The sequence below is a fragment of the Camelus ferus genome, chromosome 27, assembly GCF_009834535.1.
Source record: "Camelus ferus isolate YT-003-E chromosome 27, BCGSAC_Cfer_1.0, whole genome shotgun sequence".
Taxonomy (NCBI): Eukaryota; Metazoa; Chordata; class Mammalia; order Artiodactyla; family Camelidae; genus Camelus; species Camelus ferus.
Window position 1 is genome coordinate 23,421,653 of NC_045722.1, and position 23,342 is coordinate 23,444,994.

At 45.8% G+C, this 23,342-nt stretch overlaps 1 protein-coding gene across 3 annotated transcripts in view; it reads right to left on the reverse strand.

Moving 5' to 3' along the window:
- Positions 1–23,342, reverse strand: part of TRPM1 (transient receptor potential cation channel subfamily M member 1) — a 57,629-nt gene that overhangs the window by 24,306 nt on the left and 9,981 nt on the right. For all 3 annotated transcript variants that reach the window (XM_032469087.1, XM_032469088.1, XM_032469089.1), the window contains 11 exons: positions 18,959–19,132; positions 17,553–17,687; positions 16,728–16,778; positions 13,920–14,060; positions 13,059–13,088; positions 10,474–10,766; positions 7,535–7,763; positions 4,998–5,120; positions 4,669–4,800; positions 3,332–3,460; positions 962–1,213 (listed from right to left, as the gene is read on the reverse strand). In XM_032469087.1, coding sequence (XP_032324978.1) covers positions 962–1,213; positions 3,332–3,460; positions 4,669–4,800; positions 4,998–5,120; positions 7,535–7,763; positions 10,474–10,766; positions 13,059–13,088; positions 13,920–14,060; positions 16,728–16,778; positions 17,553–17,687; positions 18,959–19,132 — 1,689 coding nt within the window. The remainder of the gene's footprint in view (positions 1–961; positions 1,214–3,331; positions 3,461–4,668; positions 4,801–4,997; positions 5,121–7,534; positions 7,764–10,473; positions 10,767–13,058; positions 13,089–13,919; positions 14,061–16,727; positions 16,779–17,552; positions 17,688–18,958; positions 19,133–23,342) is intronic.

Sequence of the window (23,342 nt, forward strand, 5' to 3'; positions counted from 1 at the left end):
GTTTAGTCATTTATTATACAAATGGTTAGCACCTGGCCTCAGGTCCCGCCATGGTGCCTAGTTACTCACAGGGTGTCTTTCTGATATCATCACGTAGGGCCCCAGGTACCTGTCGACACCAAAGACATCTAGGACTTGGGTGCACCAGAAGATGCGTTCACACAGTGGATTGTTACAACAAGCAATGCGCTGGCTCCTGTGGATACTGTCCTTGTATAATTCCCAATTTTGACCATTTCTGAAGATAAGGGCCCTCGCTGGGGTCAGTGAAACCATGTATCTCTTGGCTTGAAACCACCTGCCCTGTAAAGAGTTATTCCTAAGTGTAGAAAATTTCCTTTCTTCTGGGACTAGTCTCAACACTGAGGTTATATTTTTGGTGATGAAAGAATGAATTGCTGGTTCATTTTTAGTTTCATATTTCCTGACCTGTTCTGGGGTCAGTGTTGCTGTGGATTTGCCTTACCTTGACCTAATCACATGAATTGCCTGTGTCCACTCCAGGCCACAGCACACAAGCTGAAGACTGTCTGGAGTCTGGGTTGGGGGAGTGACCCTGGGCCCCCTTTGTCTCTGGCTTCTACTACATGTTAGGAGGTTATCCAAAATCTGTCAGTATATACAGTAGGCCCTCGACTCATGTCTGTCAGCTGGACTTTTAATTAAGCCATCAATATGTAGGAGAACTATGCTTTTTATTTTTATTTTTGGTAATTATGTTTACTTACTCATTTATTTTTTTAACGGAAGGACTGAGGATTGAATCCAGGACCTTGGGCGCGCTAAGCACATGCTCTACCACTGTGCTCTCCCGTCGCCCCAAGAACTGTGTATTTTAAAGCCAAGAACACGTCCTGCAAGAAAGCAGCTACAAAGGAAAGGTCAAATGAAATGTGCCATGACCACACCTGACACCTGGCGTCAGGTCCTAAGCGCAGCCACAGGGCCTCTAGTCACTCACCATCTTTCCGATCATCATCACGTAGGGCCCCAGGTACTTGTTGACACCAAAGATGTCCAGGACACGGATGTACCAGAAGATGATGTCCACGCAGTAGATCACGCGGCCGTAGCCCATGTAAGGCTGCCTCTGTAGGCGAAGGATGGCTCCAATCATGAACATGGAAATGGCCACGAGGTCTGTGATGTTCCAGTACTCCTGAAGCCACACTTTAATTTTCTGGCTGAGTTTCCCTGGTTCTGACATGAGGATCTGAAAAGAAATACCCAAGAACCGTAAACAGGGGAGTGTGGTGTTTGAAGCCTTGTTTTCTTAGGATCTTGGGAAGACAGAATTGGAGCAGCATTCCAGGGCATCTGGTCCCCTTTCCTACTCAAGGCTTCCAAGCACTAATCTTCTCCGGCAGAAGGATATCTAGAAAGGGAAATGCCACGGAATCCTCTATATTCCTGGATTCAGTGTTTCACAAACTCTCAGGAAATGCCTTCTAAATTGTGTCCCTCTGGGTATTATGACAGCAGCTGCCTTTTGACTTCTTTTCTGGACGCGTGCCTGTGAGCCCATGTTCCAGAGTCAGCCCAGGAGGAAACCTCTAGGGGAGAGATAAACCCGTGTGGTCCCCCAGAGGGCCGGTCCACCCGGAGGAGCTGGCAGAGTCTGGATAGGAAATGTTTATTTACCAACATTCCTTTGGAACTCTGATAGGAGTCAGGGGAAGGTGGGACTGGAGTTTCTCCTCCTTGAGATATTACCCTTTTAAAATCCCCACTGACTAAAAGGACACGTCCTTAGAGTAAAACTGCAAATATTTAACAAGCAGCGTGCACCGGCATGCACAGAACAAGCCCCATGGACGCAGCTATGGTGTGCAGCAGGGTGGGGGCCTTTAAAGGTGGTACCCCTTGACTTATGGAAACTGAGTAGGTCCTGGGGACCCTGGGGGTGAGATGGGGTGGTGGCTATTTATTGGCCAACACAGAAGGAAGGGATTCACTAGTTCAATATCCCGTGCACTCTGGCTGACAGCCACCTGCCCTCTTTCCTATAACAGGGGTGGGGGGGGTGAGCTCTTTGGGGTGAAGAACAGTGTCTTAGCACAGGGTTGAGGCTCAGCAAGAACACAATGGCACCAGAGATGGCACGTTAGGCCACGTGGGAAATCCCAGTTGTAACATCGGCAGAGTGTGAATGAAGCCCAGCTCAAAAAGAAAGAGGAGTAGGAGGAGGAGATGGGCTGAAAAATTTTGCACTCGGCACTCCCGGTTTCTCAGGCTCTCCTGAGACTGACGGCATCAAATTAGCTCTACTGGGAAGGAGAGTCATTATTTTTCATTTCAGGGAAAGGGTCAATAATGATTGCAAAATAACAATATTGGTTCTATAATGAAAAAGAATATGAAAACGAATATAGGTATGTATATGTGTGACTGAAACATGATGCTGTACACCAGAAACTGACACAACATGGTAAACTGACCAGACTGCAATAAAAAAGAATGCAAAAAATAATAGTAATATTGGTTCTATGTCAGTTGGAGAAGGAACATGAAATCCGGCTGTGTGCTCTCTCTCAGTTCAAGTTCACTTTTTTTCTTGGCTATAAGCTTTCCCTTTATAAGCTGATATCATGAGTTAGGACTCGAGGATGCTATTAGAAAAAAGACGACCTGGGCTGTATGTCCTCTGCCACCCGCAGAGGTTGTCCCCTTGGAGTGACATGTGGTTTTAAGTCCCCTGTGTTGCCAGCTGTGTATGAGATGGTGTCCGTCCTTTCTTCCACGCTGAGTTGAAAACCTCGTTCCCTCTGGTTGCAGCAGGTGATCTGGTGGTCTGCCCAGAGGCGCGAGAGGCTCTCACCCCATGGGTGTGCCCAGCCCTCATCTGCCCAGCCCCATCCTCTCTCCTGGCCTGTCCACCACTTGCACGAGAATCCCCACCTCGGGTGTGGGGAGGCCTGGCTAGCACAATGTAGTTCAAAGTCCTGAGTTACAGGAAAAACGTCACCCCTTCCATCTCTCTTTCTACTTTCAACTCCCAGAAAACTGAGCTAAAATTTGTAGCCAGTTGAAGTAATTAGTTTATCTCAGGTCCCTGGCGGCACCAACTGCCGCTTTTATCGGCACTCAGACTTGTTTTTATTACCAAGCATCACTTATTTTTTGCCTTGTGCTTTGACTTTCAAGTTCAAATTCAGTTGGAAGCAGAAGGCATATAGGTCTGAAGCAATGGAATCAACTAGGGATTGAGACACCACGAAAGACAGGTTCCACAGCACTTAGGATCTGCGGGACACTTTCTGGCAATAAGAAGCTACACTGAGTTGAAGCGACATTGGAGTGGCGAGGCTGGGGCCGGCCGGCAGAGCATCACCTCCCGTATTTTCTCTAAGGCCAGGCTCACGATATAGGAGATGACCACCCACTCCTGCAGGCAGGGCCAGCGCTCCATCCGCACCAGGATGACGTAGTTGAACAGCAGCAGGTAGCCCAGGTACGAGATCTGAAAGGCAGAGACGGTGAGTGACATCTGGGGAGAGTGCACGTGCTGGGGGCGGGGGTGGGGGAAGCTCTGAAACTCTGTTTCCAGGTGGACACATCTTCAAAACCCATTTTGCATTTCCGGGGCACTGACTCTCCCACGCCCATCACTGCGGCACGCGGAGAACTTTGAGGCCGGTCCGGGGGCGTTTTGGAATTTAGCGCAAGGTGGTGCGCGTGGACCGTTCATTCTCTAAATGAAGATCTATTTGTTGCGACTATCGGCCTTGTGGGAGAATTACGAAGTAGCGTGAAATTATGATACATGGGGAAACTTTGAGTCGTTTGCCGGTGCGTCTTCTACATTCCTGGAAACTGGAAAATGTTACTCCTCCCTGGCTTGCCAGTTTCCTCCCTGAATCTTTCCGCTACTGATGGATGTGGGAGGTGGGAAGGGAGGATGATGATGACAAGGTGGCTGTCCAGGCACTCACGGTTGTGCCAAAGCCCCCTCAGTTAGCACTGGCATGTCTGTGACGCGCTGTGCCCACAACAGGGTCCCTATCTCTGTAGATGTAGGGTTTGCACATGTCTGGGAGTGAGGCATGAGCTGGAGGGAGGTGGTCTGAAGACGACTGAGCTTGATTCACTCAGAAGATGAAGAACAATCAGCTTCACAGTTCCCCGCTGGCCCCTCCTGGAGTCTTGGGGAATGGGGGAAGGTCGGGAGGGTGATGCTAACAACTCTGTATTTGTGATTTGCAGTCTTTTTTTTTTTTTTTTTTTTTAAAGCTACCTGCCCCTGATTGTTTAAGTTTTTTACCAGGATACAGGTAACATCCCATGTACCCACTATCTAGTCTCTGCGGAGGGATCAGAGCGAGAGTTCTCTAAGCTGGGCTGCCTCGACAACCCCTGGGAAGCTATAAAGCCTGTGACCAACCCCCTCCCCTGCATCCAGAGGCAGCACTTATTTATTTTTTAATTTTTAGAATTAAAAAAAGGCTTTTGGGGGGGAGGGATAATTAGGTTTCTTTATTTGTTTCTTCTTCTTTTTTTTTTAAATGGGGGTACTGGGGACTGAACCCAGGACCTTGTGCATGCTAAGCATGAGCTCTACCATTGAGCTGTACCCATCACCCCCTAATCCCCAGACTTTTTTTTTTTTTGATTCTATCATATCTAAGGATCAAAAGATGCTCAGTGGCAAATGTGAAGGGGCAGCCTTACCGTGTAAAACCAGAACTTCACGATGGGAGCGTTGTAGAATTCACAGATCTTGGTCCCGATGGGGACACTTCTTTGCTTCTTTTGTTCATTCTCCTCATCCCCCTTTCTCGAGCCTGCGTCTGCACCTGAGTCCTAGAAACAGCACAGCGCTCAGCATGTGGGAAACGCCTGGACCCCAGCATCGTATTGAACAGGCAGGCGCCTTCCAAAATAAAGGATTATAAAAATGTCCCCGATTACTGGGGTTTCTAAATTCATGGTAGGAGAAATCTCCACCATTCTGAAAACAAGAGTCAGTGGGTACTTTTACGATCAAGGGCATCACTGACCATATTCTCTTCTTCTTTCTCTTTGCTGTCTTCATTTTCCTTGGATGTTTGATATGAGAAGTCATCATAAGTGCGAAATTCCAAAAACAAGATGGTGGGTGGGAGAAGAATCCCCATTATAACCTATGTGTGATGAGAAAAGTGGATTTTTAAGCTACAACAGCTCCCCCCAGTTTTCCCAGTATAGGCAAAATTTCAAAATTAGGAACTTCAGTATGACTCGGTGATCTCAGCCCCAGAACGGGTCTGTCTCTGCTCTGATGTTCCAGGGCTGATTGGGTTTATGTCTTGGGAAAATAACAGACAGTGAGAAACTGAAGAACATTGCTGACTTTTTCTAGATGAACAGCAAGCATTATTGTGTGGAATCTTGACTTAAAAAGCAAAGATCTTACATTGAATGGGGGAGGGTATAGCTCAGGGGTAGAGCATGTGCTTTGCACGAGGTCCTGGGTTCAATCCTCAGTACCTCCATTAAATAAATAAATAAACTTAATTACCCTCCCCCCCCCCCAAAAAACCCCAACCAACAAGGAAGATCTTTCAAAGAATTTCAAAGCAGGTAAAATTTTAAAGTAAAATATAGTGAGTAAAACTAAGTAAGTAAATAGATAAATAAAATAGAATGATACCTCTAGTGAAGTAGACCAAAAATGTTATATAGGGAAATAACTTAGATCTAAATGCTGTGAGCATATGGACCAAGAGTTGCGAGACAAATGTGACTCATGGGAGTAGGACTGAAGGGCTCAGCCGAGGCAGCAGAAGGAGGGTGTAGCCCATGGACAGAAACCCTCGTCATTTTTACCTGTGCTGTGCTGTGTGTCTCTGAGACTGAACTCTGTTCCCAATGCTCAGTGGTCACTTTTCACAATTTCCCCTCAGTCATCCATTACTCTGAATAACACAAAAAGACTAATCTACCATATACTGAAAACTGTATTGTAAAAACATCAGTAATTAAAACCGTGTGGTTCAGGTACACGAATAGACCCGACAATGGAGCAGACCGGATGGTCTGGAAACAGATTCAAATACACGTAGGTAATTAGTTTGTGATGCAAACACCACCTTTTGTAGTGTGTCTAGGAATTGCATTTCAGTCTTCAATGCCATGTCTATGCGATTATTCTAAAAGCTGAAAACTGGGAATGGGGCTATAGCTCAGTGGTAGAGTTTGTGCTTGGCGTGTGTGAGGTTCTGGGTTCAAACTCCAGTGCTTTCATTAAGGGGGAGAAACAAGAATTTAAAAATAAGTAAATAAATAAATGGAAACGATAAAAAGTATTTACATTTTTATTACTGTACAAAGCACTGTCCATGGTACGGCCACATGGCGTGCCATGACTGCAATTCTAATGTAGAATTCTGGTGCCACTGAAGAAAGATGTCCACGGTATCAAAGGCCAAAGAGTCTTTTTGACATTCTACCAGTTGCTCAAAAATCACTCTGAATTTTAATTGAAATCATAACTGAAACTTAACTTTTGTGTGGTTTCTTGCAGGACATGTTCTTTACTTTAAGATGCATAGTTCCTGGGGGGACGGGAGAGGTGTTACTTACTCGCATTTGAACTTATGTATAACATCAGCTTAGTGCCCTGTGTAGGACTGGACAGTCAGGGGACACATTCATACTTTCAAGAAATGGAGTACCTTCATTTGACTGTCCCTTATGATTGGATTACTGCATTCTGATGATTCTTATCTTGTGGTTAGCTTTATTCCTTTGATAACTATGTAAGTTTAAAAAGCTGAAACTCTCAACTGTTCTTAGAAACAAGGAACAGTACATATATGAAACAGAAAAAAATGGAACTACAAAAAAAAAAAAAAAAAAAAAAGAAAGAAAGAAATGGAGTGCCTTCCGTCTGTCAGAACCAGGCTCCCAGTATAACACAGACTGTCTTTTCTTTATCCTGACAGCAATCCCACAAGATCAGTACCCTGTCACCATCATGGAGTGGCTTATCTGAAGATGAAAATCTCTTCTTAAGATAACCTAGTAGTTAACAGTAGTAAACAGCAGTGCTAGGATTTGCTCACAGGACAATTTTCTACCCACTAAATCCTTTTCAAACCCTTTCACAGCTTCATATTTTCTCACAAACCCCGCAGAATGAAAACATTGCCAACTGAAATGATATGAGACACTTTCAAAGTTGTAAGAGAATCTATAGAAACAGAGCCAGGTGTCTGCTTTAGTGGCAGGGTGGGTGGCCCAGGGCTGCATGACCAGTCAGGCTGGACCCCATGCCTGCAAGCAGGTCACACTGTAGGTTGGCTTAGACCACCTGGGTTCTGGTGCTGGACCCGCACCCTATAGCTCAGATGCCAGGCGAGTCACTTCATCTCGGAGCTGCAGGCTCTCCAGATTTGAGACAATGACTGTCATGGCGTCTCCCTTCCTGGGTTGTTCTGAGCAGTGAATGAAATTCAGCCCCAGGAATGGCTTAGCTCAGCCGGACAGACAGTGCCCCCGGGTGTCACTCGTCCCCAGACTGTCCTGACTGGTTGGACAGCGGTGCTCCACGTACCTTCAGGCCGGGGTTCTTCCTCATCCGCAGCCTTCCCATCCACATGTCGGTCAGCAGCATCTGACTGCACGTGTGAGCGATGAAGTCCCGGTGCTTGGCGGCCACGGCCAGTTTGAGGCAGGTTGAGTTGCTCCAGTTCTTGAGCTCGTAGGTCAGCAGTTTCATGGCAATCTGCTCGTCGTGCTTATAGGACTGGTCAAGGAGCTCCACGGCCAGCTGGCCGAAGTCCCTGCAGGGAGAGAGAGGGAGGCGGCGCGAGGCTGCAGGGGCCACATGCTCTTTGTGGCAGTGCCGTGCCCACAAGAACGTCACGGGCATTCGGACTCCCAGTCCCGGGCCAGTGGGAAGCTCCCGGGTACATCTCTGGAGGTGCGCAGTCACGGGGCGAGGGTCTGACCGCTCTTGCTGCAGATGGAGCAGGTGGACCCCAAGTCTGCCCCTCAGGTCCTGGGACAGAGCAGAGACAAAGTGTCTTCCCTCAAGTGCAGATGGAAAAGATGGCACAGGGAAGTTTAAAAACAGCACCTGTGGGGTGGCAAGTTGAAACAGTGGCTATGCTGGGGAGGGGAGATGCAGACTTGGAAAGTGGCCCCAGGAGGGCTGCTGACACAGGTAGGGTCCTGTTTCTTGAGGATGCTGGTCATACTGGGGTGTTCTGTTTGTGAGCCATCATCAAGCCCCAATTTTTTTAACAGGGGTGCAGGGGGCTAAACCCAGGACGTTGTGCATGCTCCACCACTGAGCTACACCCACCCACCCCAAGCCACAAGTGATGCACATGTGCCTTTCTCAGTAGGTGTGCAATGCTTCAATAAGGCATGCTCCGGGCTGTGATGGAGACAAGGTCTGGTTGTCCTGGCAACCCAGAGCTGGGAGGGTCCAATTGCTGGAGGTGGGGTGTGGGGTGGGAGCCAAGGGTTGTGTGGAGGAGGTGACACAGCTGAATTGTGAACATAGATGTCTTCCTGTGCACACGACCCTGATTCAAGTATTTAAGGACAGCCCTGAGCATTCCTTGGTCATTCAACATTTTTTGTGGAATGTGTTTAAAATATGGCCACGTATTTTTGTTTCTCCATTTTATAGACAGTTTTATGCCAGTTATGAGAAAAAGGGAGGAAGTACGTGTGGGGGAACGGCCTTCTCTGTTCCCTGGAGAGGCATGCTTTCTGAAGTACCTTCAGGTCTCAGGTCCCACAGGCTGCAAGGGTCACCAGGAAGGTCCCATCCATGGAGGCAGGAGGGCATCTCCCTATTTATAGAGAGGCTTGACTACCTGACGTTTAAAAATCAGCTAATGATTTTAGAAATCCAGTTGGTGGGAGGCGGCGAGGGTTAAGCTCAGTGGTAGAGAGCGTGCTTAGCATGCACAAGGCCCTGAATTCAATCCCCAGTACCTTCATTTAAAAACAGAAAGAAAGAAGTTCAGATAAAAGTAGGGTGGTTCACAAAATGAAGATGTCACACTTTGGCAGAGGTGTCTGCATAGGATTCAAGTTCACGTGTCTATAAAGTTGCACCAGGACTTCCGGTTTCTGGTCCCACACTTAAGGGACTTGGAAGTTGCCACTCTGTCCCCAACAACAAGTAAAAAGTGCAACAGAAGTTTCCTAGAGTCATCAGAGGATTAAGGCCACAGGGCAAACTGCTGTTCCCCAAACTGGAGAAAGCAAGACACGTGGACACTGAGAATCACAGCTTCCCAGAGCAGAACCACCAGCAGAAACCCCAGGGACCAGGGCCAGGTAGGGGGACCTGAACCGTAATGGGCGAACGGCTGGTGGCCCAGCAAGGATAAGTTTGCGAGTTCGTAACTCCAGGGGACCCAGCCTTAGAGAAGTGTGTCCACACTCTTGTGAGTTTTACCTCCGGGAGCCCCACCAAGTTCCCCCACAGAAGATGGGAGAAGAATCCCCTCAAATGGCCAGCTGGGGGAGGGGAGAGGGGCCATCATGAAACATGCCCAGAGCCTTCCGTTCTTCTTAACAAGGCCTGCCCTCAGGGGAAACTAGTTAACCAGAGCTTAACCTATTGGTGTTTTATCAGACCCTAACTAAACTGGGGGAAGGGAAGTACCCAGCTCCAGCCCCCTGCAGTCATCCTGTCCCGCCATAGGGACCAGAAAACCAGAGGTACTTGTGAAGGTCAAGTTCAAGGGCACAGGTTCACTAAGGCTGTAGTCCTCTGAGTGCGTGCTTCCTTAGGAAAGTCTGTCTCATTGTCTTTGTGTTAAGGTTGTGTTTCCATGGTTTGCACAAGAAGGTGGTCAACAAAAACCAGTCCGGAAACCCCTCGGAGAGACAGAAGGAAAAATAGTGACCCGGTGTGTGGAGCTGGCTCATGCTCTTTGAAGTCCATAAAACCCCAAACCCCACTCCTGGACCCTCCGTGTGCCTGCCCTGTTCGTTCACAAGAAATAAAAGGGCATTTTTCCCTGACGCGTGCTTGCCCCGGTAGGACCAACTACCCTAGGAAATGGCTAATCTCACAATACCGCAGGCAGACAGGCCTCACTACACACCCTGCCCTTACTGGAGTCATAAATCCTGTTATTTAGAATAGCCCCTGACAAGTCTTAACCTCAGTTGTAACCAGTCAGGTACCAGTACACGAACCCCCCCCACCCCGATAAAAGACCCCGCACGTTCACCCCAGCGCACACACTGGCACCTCTCGTCTGTGTGGCCCGCTTCGCCTGCAGCCGCGTATCTATTCAACTCTTCCTTTGTTTCTTAAACTTCTCTGTTTCTGGTCAATTCTTTTACCATCCACGACACCAGCCCGCCGTGTCCCCCAACGTGGTGGACAAAGCAATTTACGAACAAGCTGTAAACGTTAACTGTGCTTAAGTGAGAAGTGAGTTTGCCCGCCTTCCCTGCCAAGGGCCAGCACTCAGGATGAGAGTCTCCCCGGTTCTTCGATTCCCGGCAGACACTAACTTTGAGTTGTTGTCCAGGTCCTGGGAGATGTCATCCACCAGCTCGCTCTCCGAGGACTCGTGGGCCATGGACTTGTAGAGCTTGCAGGCCACCAGCGCCTTGGCCATGCTCTCCTCGCCTCGCTGCCAGAGGAACACCGCCATCTTCTGGCGTTTCATCAGCACGGCCCAGACCATCAGCTCGTGGAAGGGGTACTGGAATCGGCTCACGGCAGGGTCGTCCACGTCGATGTCGACCTCCTCCTCCTTTTTCTTCTTCTTCTTCTTCTTCCCTTTGGCTGGAGGCTCATCGTCCTGAGGGGAGAGGAGCACATTTTCCATGGTTCTCCCATAAACGAAGGCTTTCAGGACCACTGGGGAGAGGGCAACCTCTCTGTCCGAGGGGACAGAGGGACTTAAGCACATCTATGGTTTCCACTTGGTCTACTAATTCTTTTGAAAAGATGCTCATGTTTATTATGACAAGTCAAACATTGAAAACCAAATGAACTGAAAAGGCATGCTACTGTTGGAAGAGTTTAGACCCCTGAGTTGGAAGGGTCTTTTTTTTCCCCACAAGCCTCTAAAAATGGAAGGGATGCTATAAAACTCAGACAAAGAAAACACTTAAATATGAATCTCACTGTGGGAGAGATAAAGCCCACAGCTTATTTCCTCAGGGAAATAGTCCAATATCAACACTCATTTACCAGACACAGCTGAACTGGAGATTAATAGGAAAAACGTAAAAGAGAATGGAGAAAAATGTCTTATGTTTCCCCACAATGGTTCAAGGAAGCAAACGTTCCCATGTTGAGTGAGCTTTGTCTTTTCATGGCTGTACTCTAAATGGAAGACCAACATTTCCTGTTTCCTAGAGGGGTGGCAGGGGACTGTTCTGAAAATGGAGCAGAGTCCGAAAGGAAGGAGTGTCACGACTGAGAGAGATGTGGGGTGAAACTTGGGATTGACAGCGAAATATATGGGGCTGAGACTATTCCAGGCTAAGACTTCAGTCCCCAATGGAATAACAGAAATGGATATTTGCTCTTTTGCAAACAGCGTTCTCATCAATTATCTACGTTTATTCTTACTGTGATTCTGAGAGTTTGTGAATTTCTTCCAGTCCCCCATAGGAGGAAGTTGTGGCCCAAAGTCTGAATAATTTGCCCACATTCACATGGCTGGAGTGATTGGGGCTGGGGTGGGGGGCCTGGCTCTCCAATTACTATCACATGTTGTTCATGAACTGACCCAAGTTTTATAACCTCATTATGACCAGTTATGGCATTTTTTTGGAAACTATCGTCTCTTGCCTTGGATTTAAATGTTTTTGTTCTAATTTTCTAATTTGTCCCAGTAAAACTAAAGTTTTGGTAATTTAGGGAAGGTTGGTCTTCATCGGGTTAAAAACTGATGTTATACATATTAAAAAATAAATATAGCTCTATTTTCAAGAATATATCAAATCAAAGAAAATTCCACTAAGGGCTAATGAAATATTGTAAAACAGAAACCCTTTAAAGCCTACCTTTCAATAGTATATTACATTATTAAAATATTAATTATACATAAATTCTCTTAAAATAATTCTAAGATTGTTAGAGAGAGAATGTAACCAACAAGGGACTAACTTCCCTCCAGTGCAAGAAGTGCCCCAAATCAACAAGAGAAAGAGAAACAGGGGAGTGTATAGCCCAGTGGTAGAGCGCACGCTCAGCATGCATGAGGTCCTGGGTTCAATCCCTAGTATCTCTATTAAAAAAAAAAGTTATTATAAACGTAGTGAAAAATATGCTCCTAAAAACAGGACTGGGACTAGGCTATTTTACAGGAGAGTTCTACCACACCTTCACCCAATGCATAGACCTGACATGATATGACCAATCTGAGAGAGCATGGAATTAGGAAACTGCACATCATAACCCTTCTAGGAACACAACTCCAGCAAAGCGACGCTGCCATGCTGAAGGTCAGTGTCAACCCTGAACCCAGAACCAAAACCTTCTACCCTGAGTCCATATGGAAATTGGGATGCTATTTGACTCATGAATTTATTTGAGAAGAGTCTTTACAACAGTCAGTCTTAATGTTCTGTGTTACGGTATTTCTTCCACCCGTTTATATATTTTCATGTCTAGTGCTTTGTTCTCAAGCTTCCTTGTTAAGGTTACTTCTGGATACTTTTGTCCAATGATGAGGAAAATTTGTTGATTTTCCTGGGTTTTCTAGATACAAAATATTTTTTGTCAATAATAATTTTCTCCCCTTTTGAGGTATTCTTTCTTTCTTTCTTTTTTCATGTGGTACAATTTCCAGAACACTTTTAAAAACCACTGGGGAAAATTATGCCAACAATAGCGGGGTACTCATCTGTTCTTCAGTTTAATAAAAATGAATTGGGTGGCTTTTATCTTTTAAAGAAATGTCTATGATCTTTTCATGTAATTTGACTAAATCATCCAAGTGAATTTTGATGTGTCGTGTGGTGGATTTATTCAGGGAAAACAAACTCATTCAATTTTATGTTAAACAATCACCCACCATAGAAGGCTGTATCTATTGGACCATGATGTCATAAAACCATTAGAAACACGTCCTACTTACTTCCATTCCCAGAAGTTTTAGCGCTTTAGGCTGCGTGAAGAAAGGGGAGGAAAAAAATCAATTGAATCAGATAACTAACATTATAGTACTGTGAGCTGTGCATGAGTAATATTGTTAACAGCAATAATAACAGATTAAAAAGTACTTTGCATTGTTAACAATTAAGGACAATATCCAAGGAAAGGAAATGCTGTCACTGGAGACTTATGCTTCCGTCCGCCCAGGTCAGGTGAGGACACAGATTTGCAGACACGTGACCCCCATTTCAGGTAGAACCAGAGAAGTTCACAAATGGAAATGCAGACACAGAAGGACGGGGCTCTACGTGGGGCTGAGGGCAGGGCTTCACGGAGGATCGTGGATTGGAGTTGGGCTTGCGATCCATGTGGGGTTTTGATCCAGGGAAGACATGGCTGATTTGGGCAGGGGCACTTGGTCTCCCATGACAGGGTGGGGACGGCCGTGGGAGAGCATTGGATGCTGTGATAATGGACTAGATGGTGAGTCTTCAGGTGGTGGGGAGCACCGAGAGTTTTTGAGCAGGGGCTGCACTGTCAGGTCCCCGGCTTCTGAGGATTAGGGTGGTCCCAGTGGGAGGCTGGATGGGAGAAGGCAGAGACGTGGGAGCCCACGTGGACAGGAGATGGGGGCAGACGCAAGTGGACTGCGCAGCCCGACGTGTTAGGGGATGCAGGCATGCGGTGAAGACTTAGCATCCATAGGGACCGTGAGGCCTCACATCTGAGAGTCACTGCAGGCAGGTGTGCCTGGGGGATGGGGTGATGAGCTAGTGAGAAGGGGAGCAAGGAACCACTTGGGACTCCAGGAACCACAGAACACCACCCGTTCGCTTAGTTCTACCCTCTTGGGTCCAAACAAGTTGTTGTAAAGGGTCCGGAAGCTTTTCCGCGTGTAGTTGCAGCGGTAGGCCCCTCCCATGAGGTACTCCAGCACGAGCCCGATGTCTATGAGGCTGATGTGGTAATCGGGAGGGAGGTTGCCCTGTAAGAAAAGCAGCTGTGTCTCAGGCCCTTGAAAGGGTGGATGTGCAGCGTGGACCTCATTGCATAGCTCAGGCATAGTGGTCCTTCCTGCCCATGACGTGGAAGTTCATGTAACCAACAGGGCATTAAACGGTACTCAGCCTATCACCGTATGATGGAGGCAGACAACGGGTTAAACCCTCCCAGTGAATAGTTAGAAACTCATGAGGCCATAGGGTAGAGGACGGGCTTGCTCTTGGCTGCAATGGCTTGAGATGTGCATGTGTAAGTGTAGTGGAAAGATGGGGCAGCTGGTGTGAGATTTCTTTGTAAGAGTAGATTAGTTTTGTTGAGAAGGTGTTTTGATAGCTGCTCGCAGGGGAGAAGCCAGCTTTGGTGGCCTGGTGACCAGATTCTCTGCCAGAGGAAGTGGCCAGTGGTGCAGGCAGGAGAACCATGGAAGGACAGAACAGCCCCGGGGCTGGGATGTTTCTAATGAAAGCTCCCCGTGGGCCTCTGGGACTTTCTGGGGCACCTGTCTGATTTCAGGAAGAACACAAACACTACAAACGACCTGATGTGACCAGAAGTCAGGGGGAGGAGCAGCGTTCTGTCACAGAACAGAAGTAGGTAAATTGAGGTAAGGCAGTGTGTGGGTGGGGAGGAGAAATGCTAAGAGAGGCATCCATGCACCTGTGAGTCCGTCGCTCCTGTCCCCGGGCAGCTGGCTTGTCCAGGAGGCAGAGCTGGCCAGCCCACTCTAAGGATTTTCTGCTATGTGCTGTTTATTGCTTGGTTAATTTCATATGGCTAAAATGATGGTGGAAACCTGGGGTCCATCCCATGGAGATGACACCTTCCAAAAGTCCTCCCTTTACAGAAGGACTAAATCCTTCACTCCAGTGTTGCAAATTTGTTCAGCCCCTATCGTGAGCCTTGACCAAGTCAGGGATTCCACATAAGGGGATAAGGGGATACAGTGCTGCCTTGGGGAGCTTGCTGTTTCGGGGCACGAGGGCAAAGTCACCAACAGCCCTGACGCAGGAGCGTGTTCAGGCCCCACTCTGCCTGGGTGGGCAGGTGGAGGGTGAGAAAGGGCTTCCCGGAGAAGGTGACAATGAGGCAGGCAGGAGCAGGCGGAGCAGGGGCAGTAGGGGACAGCACTGCACACGAGAGCAGGGCATAGGGCAAAACACGTGAGTGTCTGGCATGTATCCCACTTGGTGGGGACGTGATGGGCCCAGTGGGTGCAAGTTTCTTAGAAGGAGCTTGAACTTCATAAGATGTGGGAGGAGCTTAAGTGGGGGCACCCTGTGGCTGGGAAGGGTAGGAGAGAATGTTATTCATATACATACACACATATATTCCTTCGCATATTCTTTTTCATTAGTTACAAAAGATATTGAATATAGTTCCCTGTGCTATACAGTAGGTCCTTACTTTTTATCTATTCTATATATAGTAGTTTGTATCTGCTAATCCCAAATGCCTAATTTATGCCTCGCCCTTTCCCCTTTGGTTCTCTACATCTGTGAGTCTGTTTCTGTTTTGTAAGTAAGTTCGTTTGTGTCATTTTATTTTTTTAGATTCTACATATAAGTGATATCATGTGATATCTGTTTTTCTCTGACTTACTTCACTTAGTATGATCATCTCAAGGTCCATCCATGTTGCTGCAAATGGCCTTATTTTATTCTTTTCTTATGCCTGAGTAGTACAGGGAAGATTACTGAAGCCATCCGGGTGAAATCTGAACTTGAACAGCTGTGGCTTTTCAACGTGAGCACTTCCCAATCTAAGAAATCTGGGAAAGTGGGAACCGAGGGCACTGGTCCCTAATGGTTCCTTGCGCCACTGATTCTGCTCTGATCCAGAGTGTTGGTCGTAAAAGCCAAATTCTCACAGTATTCGAATTAGATATTTGTATGAAGTGTGATAGACAATCTGGGACTCTGACCGAAGGCCCCACTCTCTCCCTGGAGTTCTTTCCTCTTGCTCAGAACAGGAACACACGTCCTGCACTCTGCCCGCCCGGGGCTGCGTTCTGGAGGCATGAGTCACTCTGTGTTAACCCGGTTTGATTCTCCAGCCTGTGGCGACATGACTCAAGAAACAGCAGAACAGTGAACTCGCCGGGCCTTACAGGAACATGGACTGGCCGTCGTTGGCAGCTCTGGGAAGGGGAGAAAGCTTCTCTTACTTACTAACGAGGACACCGAAAGGGTCAGAGCAACACAACTGCCCCAGTCCACAGAACATGCACACTGATGTGAGGCCAGGCCTGCTAGGACTTCTGGAAAGAGGCTCAGGAAGGGAGTGAGGGGCAGATCTTAAAGGAGATGCAGACCATGGAGAAGCAGGGGAACAGGAAGGAGCCCGCCCCGGCCAGGGCCCCTGCCTTGGTAACGGTGCCAACTTGTAATCAGGCACTCAGTGCCCACCCATCGTGTGTGGGATGAACATTACACTTAAAGAAGATAAAACATTTTTTTTTTTAAAGTAAACTCTTTTTCTGGAGAGAGGAACTCATTATTTTTTATGCCTCCAATAAGATGACAATACACTTGGAAATTTAAAAATTACTTTAAAAAATGTCCTATTGAAAGATGTCAACAGGTAAATGATGATAAAACAGCAGACTTAAAAAAAAAAAAAACAACAAATAAAAACACCAGAGCAGACTGACCTTTTTTACATCCCTCACCAGCAAATGAAGTGTGTTTGGTGGACCCAGTCTCTGAAAGAGAAACATTCAGCCATAATAAATATGTTTTCTTTCCTCTTTTAAGTCTTGGAGCAAAACCCTATTCTACTTTCTAGAATTAATGAATTGTGAGATTTGGGAGGTAACCCACTCGCAGCCCATTTCTTTTACGGGACAGGACTGGTTGTGGCTAAGAAGTATCTTGCATGTTCAGAAATATGTTAAATGTCTTTTATCGAATGATTTTAAAGAGCATCTTCTGATGTACAATAATGTGTTAAGAGTTCCCTGAGTTTTAGCAAGCCACCGCCAAGGACCACTTGGGCTACTTAACTTTTCAGAACAGGGAAGGAAAAGCAAATTCACATTGTAATAAGACAAGCCACAAGGATTTTATGCACTTTCCTTCTAGTATCTGGAGCTCTTTGCTGTGAAAACTTAGTTTTACATTTTTCATCAAAGCCTCATCAAAAGTGGGAGTCCCCAGGAACTCATGAGGGCTCACCCGGGTAACTTTTCACTCAGCTATTAATTTCGGGAGCTGGATTATGTCACATATAAACTAGTCCTCACGGACCACCTCTGAGTTAATACTACAGATAGAAGCGGCTGGCCAGCCTGGCGGAGGTTGGTAAGGATGGGAGCCTCTGCTGGCCGGTGTCAGGTGAGAACAGTTGCTGTTCAATGATGGGTCTCCAGCTGAAGCCGTGTTCTGATGGGGATGCTCACAGAGCGCGTTTGTGCATCCATCGTAAGTACATCTAGAGGGCTAGCTTCCCTCGCTCTCCCTCCTCCTGGAACTCTCACCGTGTTGTACAGCTCTTCCAGTCTCGGGATGGTGAGAAAATGCTGCATGTTGACTCCATTTTCAATCAGGAGCTTCACGAAGTCCACGCGATCGAGGACCAGTGCGTCCAGCATGGCCTGCTCCAGAGCGTTCACCTGTGCGATCCCAAGAGCAAGGTGTGAGGGTGTCCCCCTCAACCCATGCCTCACAGCCTAGAACATCTGCACAAGGCTCTCTTTGCTCTTTGTCCCGAGTAAACACTCCCCATCGCCCCTCTCCTTCCTCCTTGGTTTGCCCCCACGTGTCTTATTAATGCATCAAAGTTTGACACATTAAAAACAAATTGGAAAGGATTCAAAATTACAGCCAAACTGGCATTGCTCTCCAGTTTCCAGGGTGAAAAAAAAAAAAGTAAATAAAAGAGTTGATTAGTTGATTTAGTTGTAATATAAACATGAGAAAGAAACACCATGTAAGTTGTTGCATTCTTTTTAAAATAAAATTGCAATGGGGGAGGGTATAGCTGAGGTCCTGGGTTCAATCCCCAGTACTTCCATTAAATACATAGATAAATAATGAGGTCCTGGGTTCAATCCCCAGTATTTCCATTAAATACATAGATAAATAAACCTAATTACCTCCCCTAAATTTTTTTTTTAATTTAAAAAACAAAAACAAGATTGCATTCAGTACTTAAATCTGCAAACTCCAATCTCCATAAACATTGCTTTCTGAGCTGGTGGAGCGTAACATTGTATATACTATGATTTATACTATGATTTATCACTTACGTCTGTTTCCTTTAACAATAATAGAACCTGCATGTCTCTGTCTAACAATGATACAACTCGGAATATTGTGAAGCCTTCTGCAGGGAGTTTGTTTCCGTGAATGAGAATGACTCCCTCCCCTCCCTCTGTGCCCCGTCCCCTATAGGCCATGTGCCACCAGGGTGAGTGACTACGATGACGCCAGTCACAGAGCACCAGAAAGGCCCAGCACCTGTCCTGCTGTGTCCTGACAGCCTCAAGCTTGGAACCACCAGGTGATGTGTGGCTTGGCGTCCCGGCCCAGCCGACTGTAGTTACCCCTACATCCCAACCATGGGCTCCGACTTTAGTTCCTGAGTTGCATGCATTCGGTAACTATCGGTTTGTTTCCCCGCATCAAACACCTGCGTGTCTGCCAGTCAGAGAGAGGCACTGCTGGGCAAGGTGCCCAGGCCTCCTTTCCAAGTGGTTTTGTTCTCTCTCACAGCAGGGATGCTCGGCGACTGGGACACCCTAACAGCCCCCTGAAATACTGATCAGTATTGGATGCTTCACCACTGCCTCCTGGGCTCAGGGCCCCTGGTAGGGCTGTAGCAAAGGCAACAAGGTCTATCCCTTCCCGCAGAGGAGGGTGACTGGCTTCGAGGCCCACGCACCCAGTTCAGCAGCTCGAGCTTCCGGGGGTCTGTTTCTTCCTCCACCTCCTCTTTCACCTTCCCTTTCTTCTTGCCTTTTCCTTTTCCTCTGCCCCCCTTGGTGGTCGCTGTGGGCGGCTTCTTCTCCTTCTCCGTGGCCTTGGTGTCCGTCGGGGGCGCCAGGCTTCCCAGGGGCTGCGGTCCACAGCAAGCAGAGTCGGGAAAGATATCAAAGCTGCCCGGGGGTCCCAGGACAAGCGCACGGACCGCCCCTCCTCTCTGCGCGCGTGCGCACACAGGTACAGGGGCTCACGTGCTTTCCTGCAAACATGTGCATCCACGCACAGACTTGTGCACAGGCACGCCTACTTGTGGGTACACACACACACACACACACACACACACACACACACACACGGCTGTCTGATGGAGAAAGCCCTGATCTCATGACCACTGTTACTTACATGCCTGATAAAGTGCATTTATGTACTAAAAGTGGTTGACTTTTTTTCAATAAACTATAGTTGGTTTACAATGTTGTGTTAGTTTCTGCACAGTATAGTGATTCAGTTGCCATATATATATTCCTTTCCATATTCTTTTTCATTATAGACTATTACAAGGTATTGACTAGAATTCCCTGTACTATACAATAGGACTTTGTTGTTTATTTATTTTATATATTTTATATATAGTAGTTAGTATAAATCCCAAACTCCTAATTTATCTCTCCCCCACCTTCCCCCTTTGGTAACCAGTTTGTTTCCTATGAGTCTGTTTCTGTTTTGTAAATAACTTCATTTGTGTCATTCTTTTAAATTCCACATATAGATGATATCATAATATTTGTCTTTCTCTGTGTGACCTCACTTAGTATAATAATATCTAGATCCATCCATGTTGCTGCAAATGGCATTATTTCATTCTTTTTAACGGCTGAGTATTATTCCACTGTGATCGACCTATCTATCTATCGATCTATCAATCTATCTCAAAACCACCATAAGATACAACCTCACACCTGTTAGGATGACCCTATTAAAAACAATGAGATTTGGCTAGAATGTGGAGAAATTGGAATCCCTGTGCACTATTGGAGGGAATGTAAAATGGTGCAGCAACTATGGAAAAGTTTAGCAGCTCCTCAAAAAATTAAAAATAGAATTACCCTATGATCCTGCAATTCCACATCTGGGTATATGCCCCAAAGAATTGAAAACAGGGTCTTGAAGAGACATTTGTACCCCCATATTCAGAGCAGCATTATTTAAAATAGCCAAAAGGTAGAAGCAACCAAGTGTCCATCAATAATTGAATGGATAAGCAAAATGTGATCTATACATACAATGGAATATTGTTAAGCCTTAAAAAAGGAAGGAAACTCTAACACATGCCACAGAATGGATGAACCTGGAGGACATTATGTTCAGTGAAACCAGCCAATCACAAAAGGATAAATATTGCAGAATTCTACTTGTATGAAGAACATAAGAGTAGTTAAATTCATAGAGACAACAAGCAGGAAGGAGATGCCAAGGGCTGGTGGAGGGAAATGCGGGGTTAGTGTTTAATGGGTGCAGAGTTTCAGTTTTGTAAAACAGAAAGTGTACTGTGGATGGATGGTGGTGGTGATGGTTGCACAACAATGTAAATGTACTTAATAGCACTGAACTGTAGTCTTAAAAATGGTTAAGATGGTGAATTTCACTTAAATATTTTTTACCACAATAAAAAAATTGGGAACAAAGCAAAAACAAGGTGATACAGTAGTTGGAAAAAACCAAACCAAAACAAAGGAAAAGTTCAGAAGGAAAAAGCAAAAAATGCTAACCACATATTGTGAAGCGTTCAAGCAGCCCTGTCAATAACCCACAAGGGGAGGAACTGATACCCTTAGTCAACAGCCAGACTGAACTCACCATCTATATAGTGAGCCATCCTGAAGTGGATCTTCCAGCCCCAGTCAAGCTATCGAATGAATGCAGCCCTAGCCTATAGGGAGACGGGGCTGCAGCCTCATTAGAGCCCCTGAGCATGACATACCCAGCTAAACCATTCCCAAATTAGCTAGCTCCACTTTACCAGAAAGGTCTTCCCTGGTGTCTCCATAAGAATTAGTTCCCCCACTTCTCTCTCAAGGAAATGTGCATTTTCCTTCTTAGCACTTACTCCAATTTACAATCCAGTATTTATCTGGTTGATTACCTGCTTCCTACCTGCCTCCTTCCTCCCCCATGTCCACCCAATACCACACAGAGAAACGTGTAAAGGCTGTAGCCATTCTGTTTTAGTCACCCAGGTGTTCCCAGAGCCTAGCATAGGGCTTGGCTCACAGGGAGTGGTTGGCCAGCATTTGTGAAGTGGATGAGTCAGTAAAAACAGAATGTTTTTTAAAAGTTGGGTTTTGGTTCAAGAAAGTCAGAGAAGAGCTTAGTTCTACCATTTGCTGCTGCTGAAATCAAGTCCCTGTAAAAACGAGTTCCCTTACTGAGTGTATGATTAATCTCTCTATCCAAAACTTTATTCCCTTTCCTGTCCAACTCCTGTTCCTCTCAGGATTGATGAGTGTTAAAGAAAAGATGTATCTGCTGAAGAGAAATGGAAACATATGTCCACACAAAACTTGCACATAAATGTTCCTAGCAACACTATTCATTGTTCTCAGGCAAGAACTGGAAGCAAATATCCATCACATGGTTAAAAAATAAAAATAAAAATAAAAATAAAAATAAAAATAAAAATAAAAATAAAAATAAAAAGGACTCCTATGAAAGAGTGAGCTGTAAACAGACCTGAATGAGGATTCCAGAACAACATGTAAATGTTAACTGTCTCCTCCATGAAAAGGTGAGGCTGATTGAAGCAGGGATGTGGACGGTATCGGGAAAGGAAGGACAAGGATAGAGTTACTAACATCTTCATTTTACAACATGGGAGATTAAAGCTGATGAAACATGCAGATGGTTTAAAGCTATCAAGACAATAAAAGAATTAAACATAGATTTATCAAACCTGGGAGGGGCAGGCAGGGCAGACAGTGCAAATGAGCTACTTCTTTCTGTTCCTGAGTAGAGAACTGAAGGACACGTCTACCGATGATTAATCACATGTCTACCCATCAACGTACGGAGGCACAGGCCAGGAAACCGGATCATGGAGACAGTTACGTACATGCCTTTGGGAGATTGGGCACAAGGGCTCCACTTTTACAGGATGTTCTGCTTTTTGATTTGCTTTTCAAACCACATTTATGATAATTGTGAAAAATGAAATGCATTTTGTGGTGATATGCCAAGCTTGTTTTGAGAAATATAGTTTTTCAGGCCTGACATGAACTCTAGACATTCCAATCCCCTTTTGAAGGAACAGAGCCCTTTTTACAACAAAAATTTACCCTGAGTCCCAATCTACAAAACCCATCAAAGAAGCTGCTTTGATTGAAGGAGTGGGACGCTAAGGGCTGCTGATCACACGTGCTCATTATGCACACACACTCCTACACCACACTCACGTACAGCCACACACACACGTGCACGCACACACAGACACGCGCACACATCAATTTCCTTATATTTATGCCACACACACAGATCCCACGCACCACACATATGCTAAACCATAGCCTACATCACATGGCACACATCCATCCACACACGCATCACACACCCTGTACACATGCTACACACAGAGACACACACAATACATCAAACCACACACATACACACCACACCCCAAGAACCACATACAAAGATCACACACACACACAAACACACACACACACAGAGTTCCGTAGGCCACTGGGGTTTCATAAAACAGAGTTTGAAACATTAATGCTTTCAGTTCAATCATTATATTTCATTTTAATGAGCTATTTTCTTTCTTCTTTTTCTTTAAAAGGGTGGAAAAAAACCCCTATGTTCACCAGCAATGATGAAATATTCAGTGGCTCTTACTTCAGGAGCACTGGTTAGATCATGGACATAGAAAAAAACTATGGTTACCAAAGGGGAAAGGAGGGGCAAGGATAAATTAGGAGTTTGAGATTAACATATACACACATTACTATATATAAAACAGATAAACAATAAGGATCTACTATATAGCACAGGGAATTATACTTAATATCTTGTAATAACCTATAATGGAAAAGAACCTGAAAAGAAAATATATGTGTATGTATGTGTATAACTGAATTGCTTTGCTGTACACCTGAAACTAACATTGTAAATCAACTACATTTCAATAAAAAGTAAAAATTAAAAAAAAAAAAGAAGACTGGTTTGAATCTGAAGTTAGTGCTAGCAACTCTTACTTCTTGCTGGTTCTTTGAAGTTGAATAGCAACGTCTGATAATCTTAACGATTACAGCTGGGGCATCAGAAGCTCCAGATAACATCCTGAGATC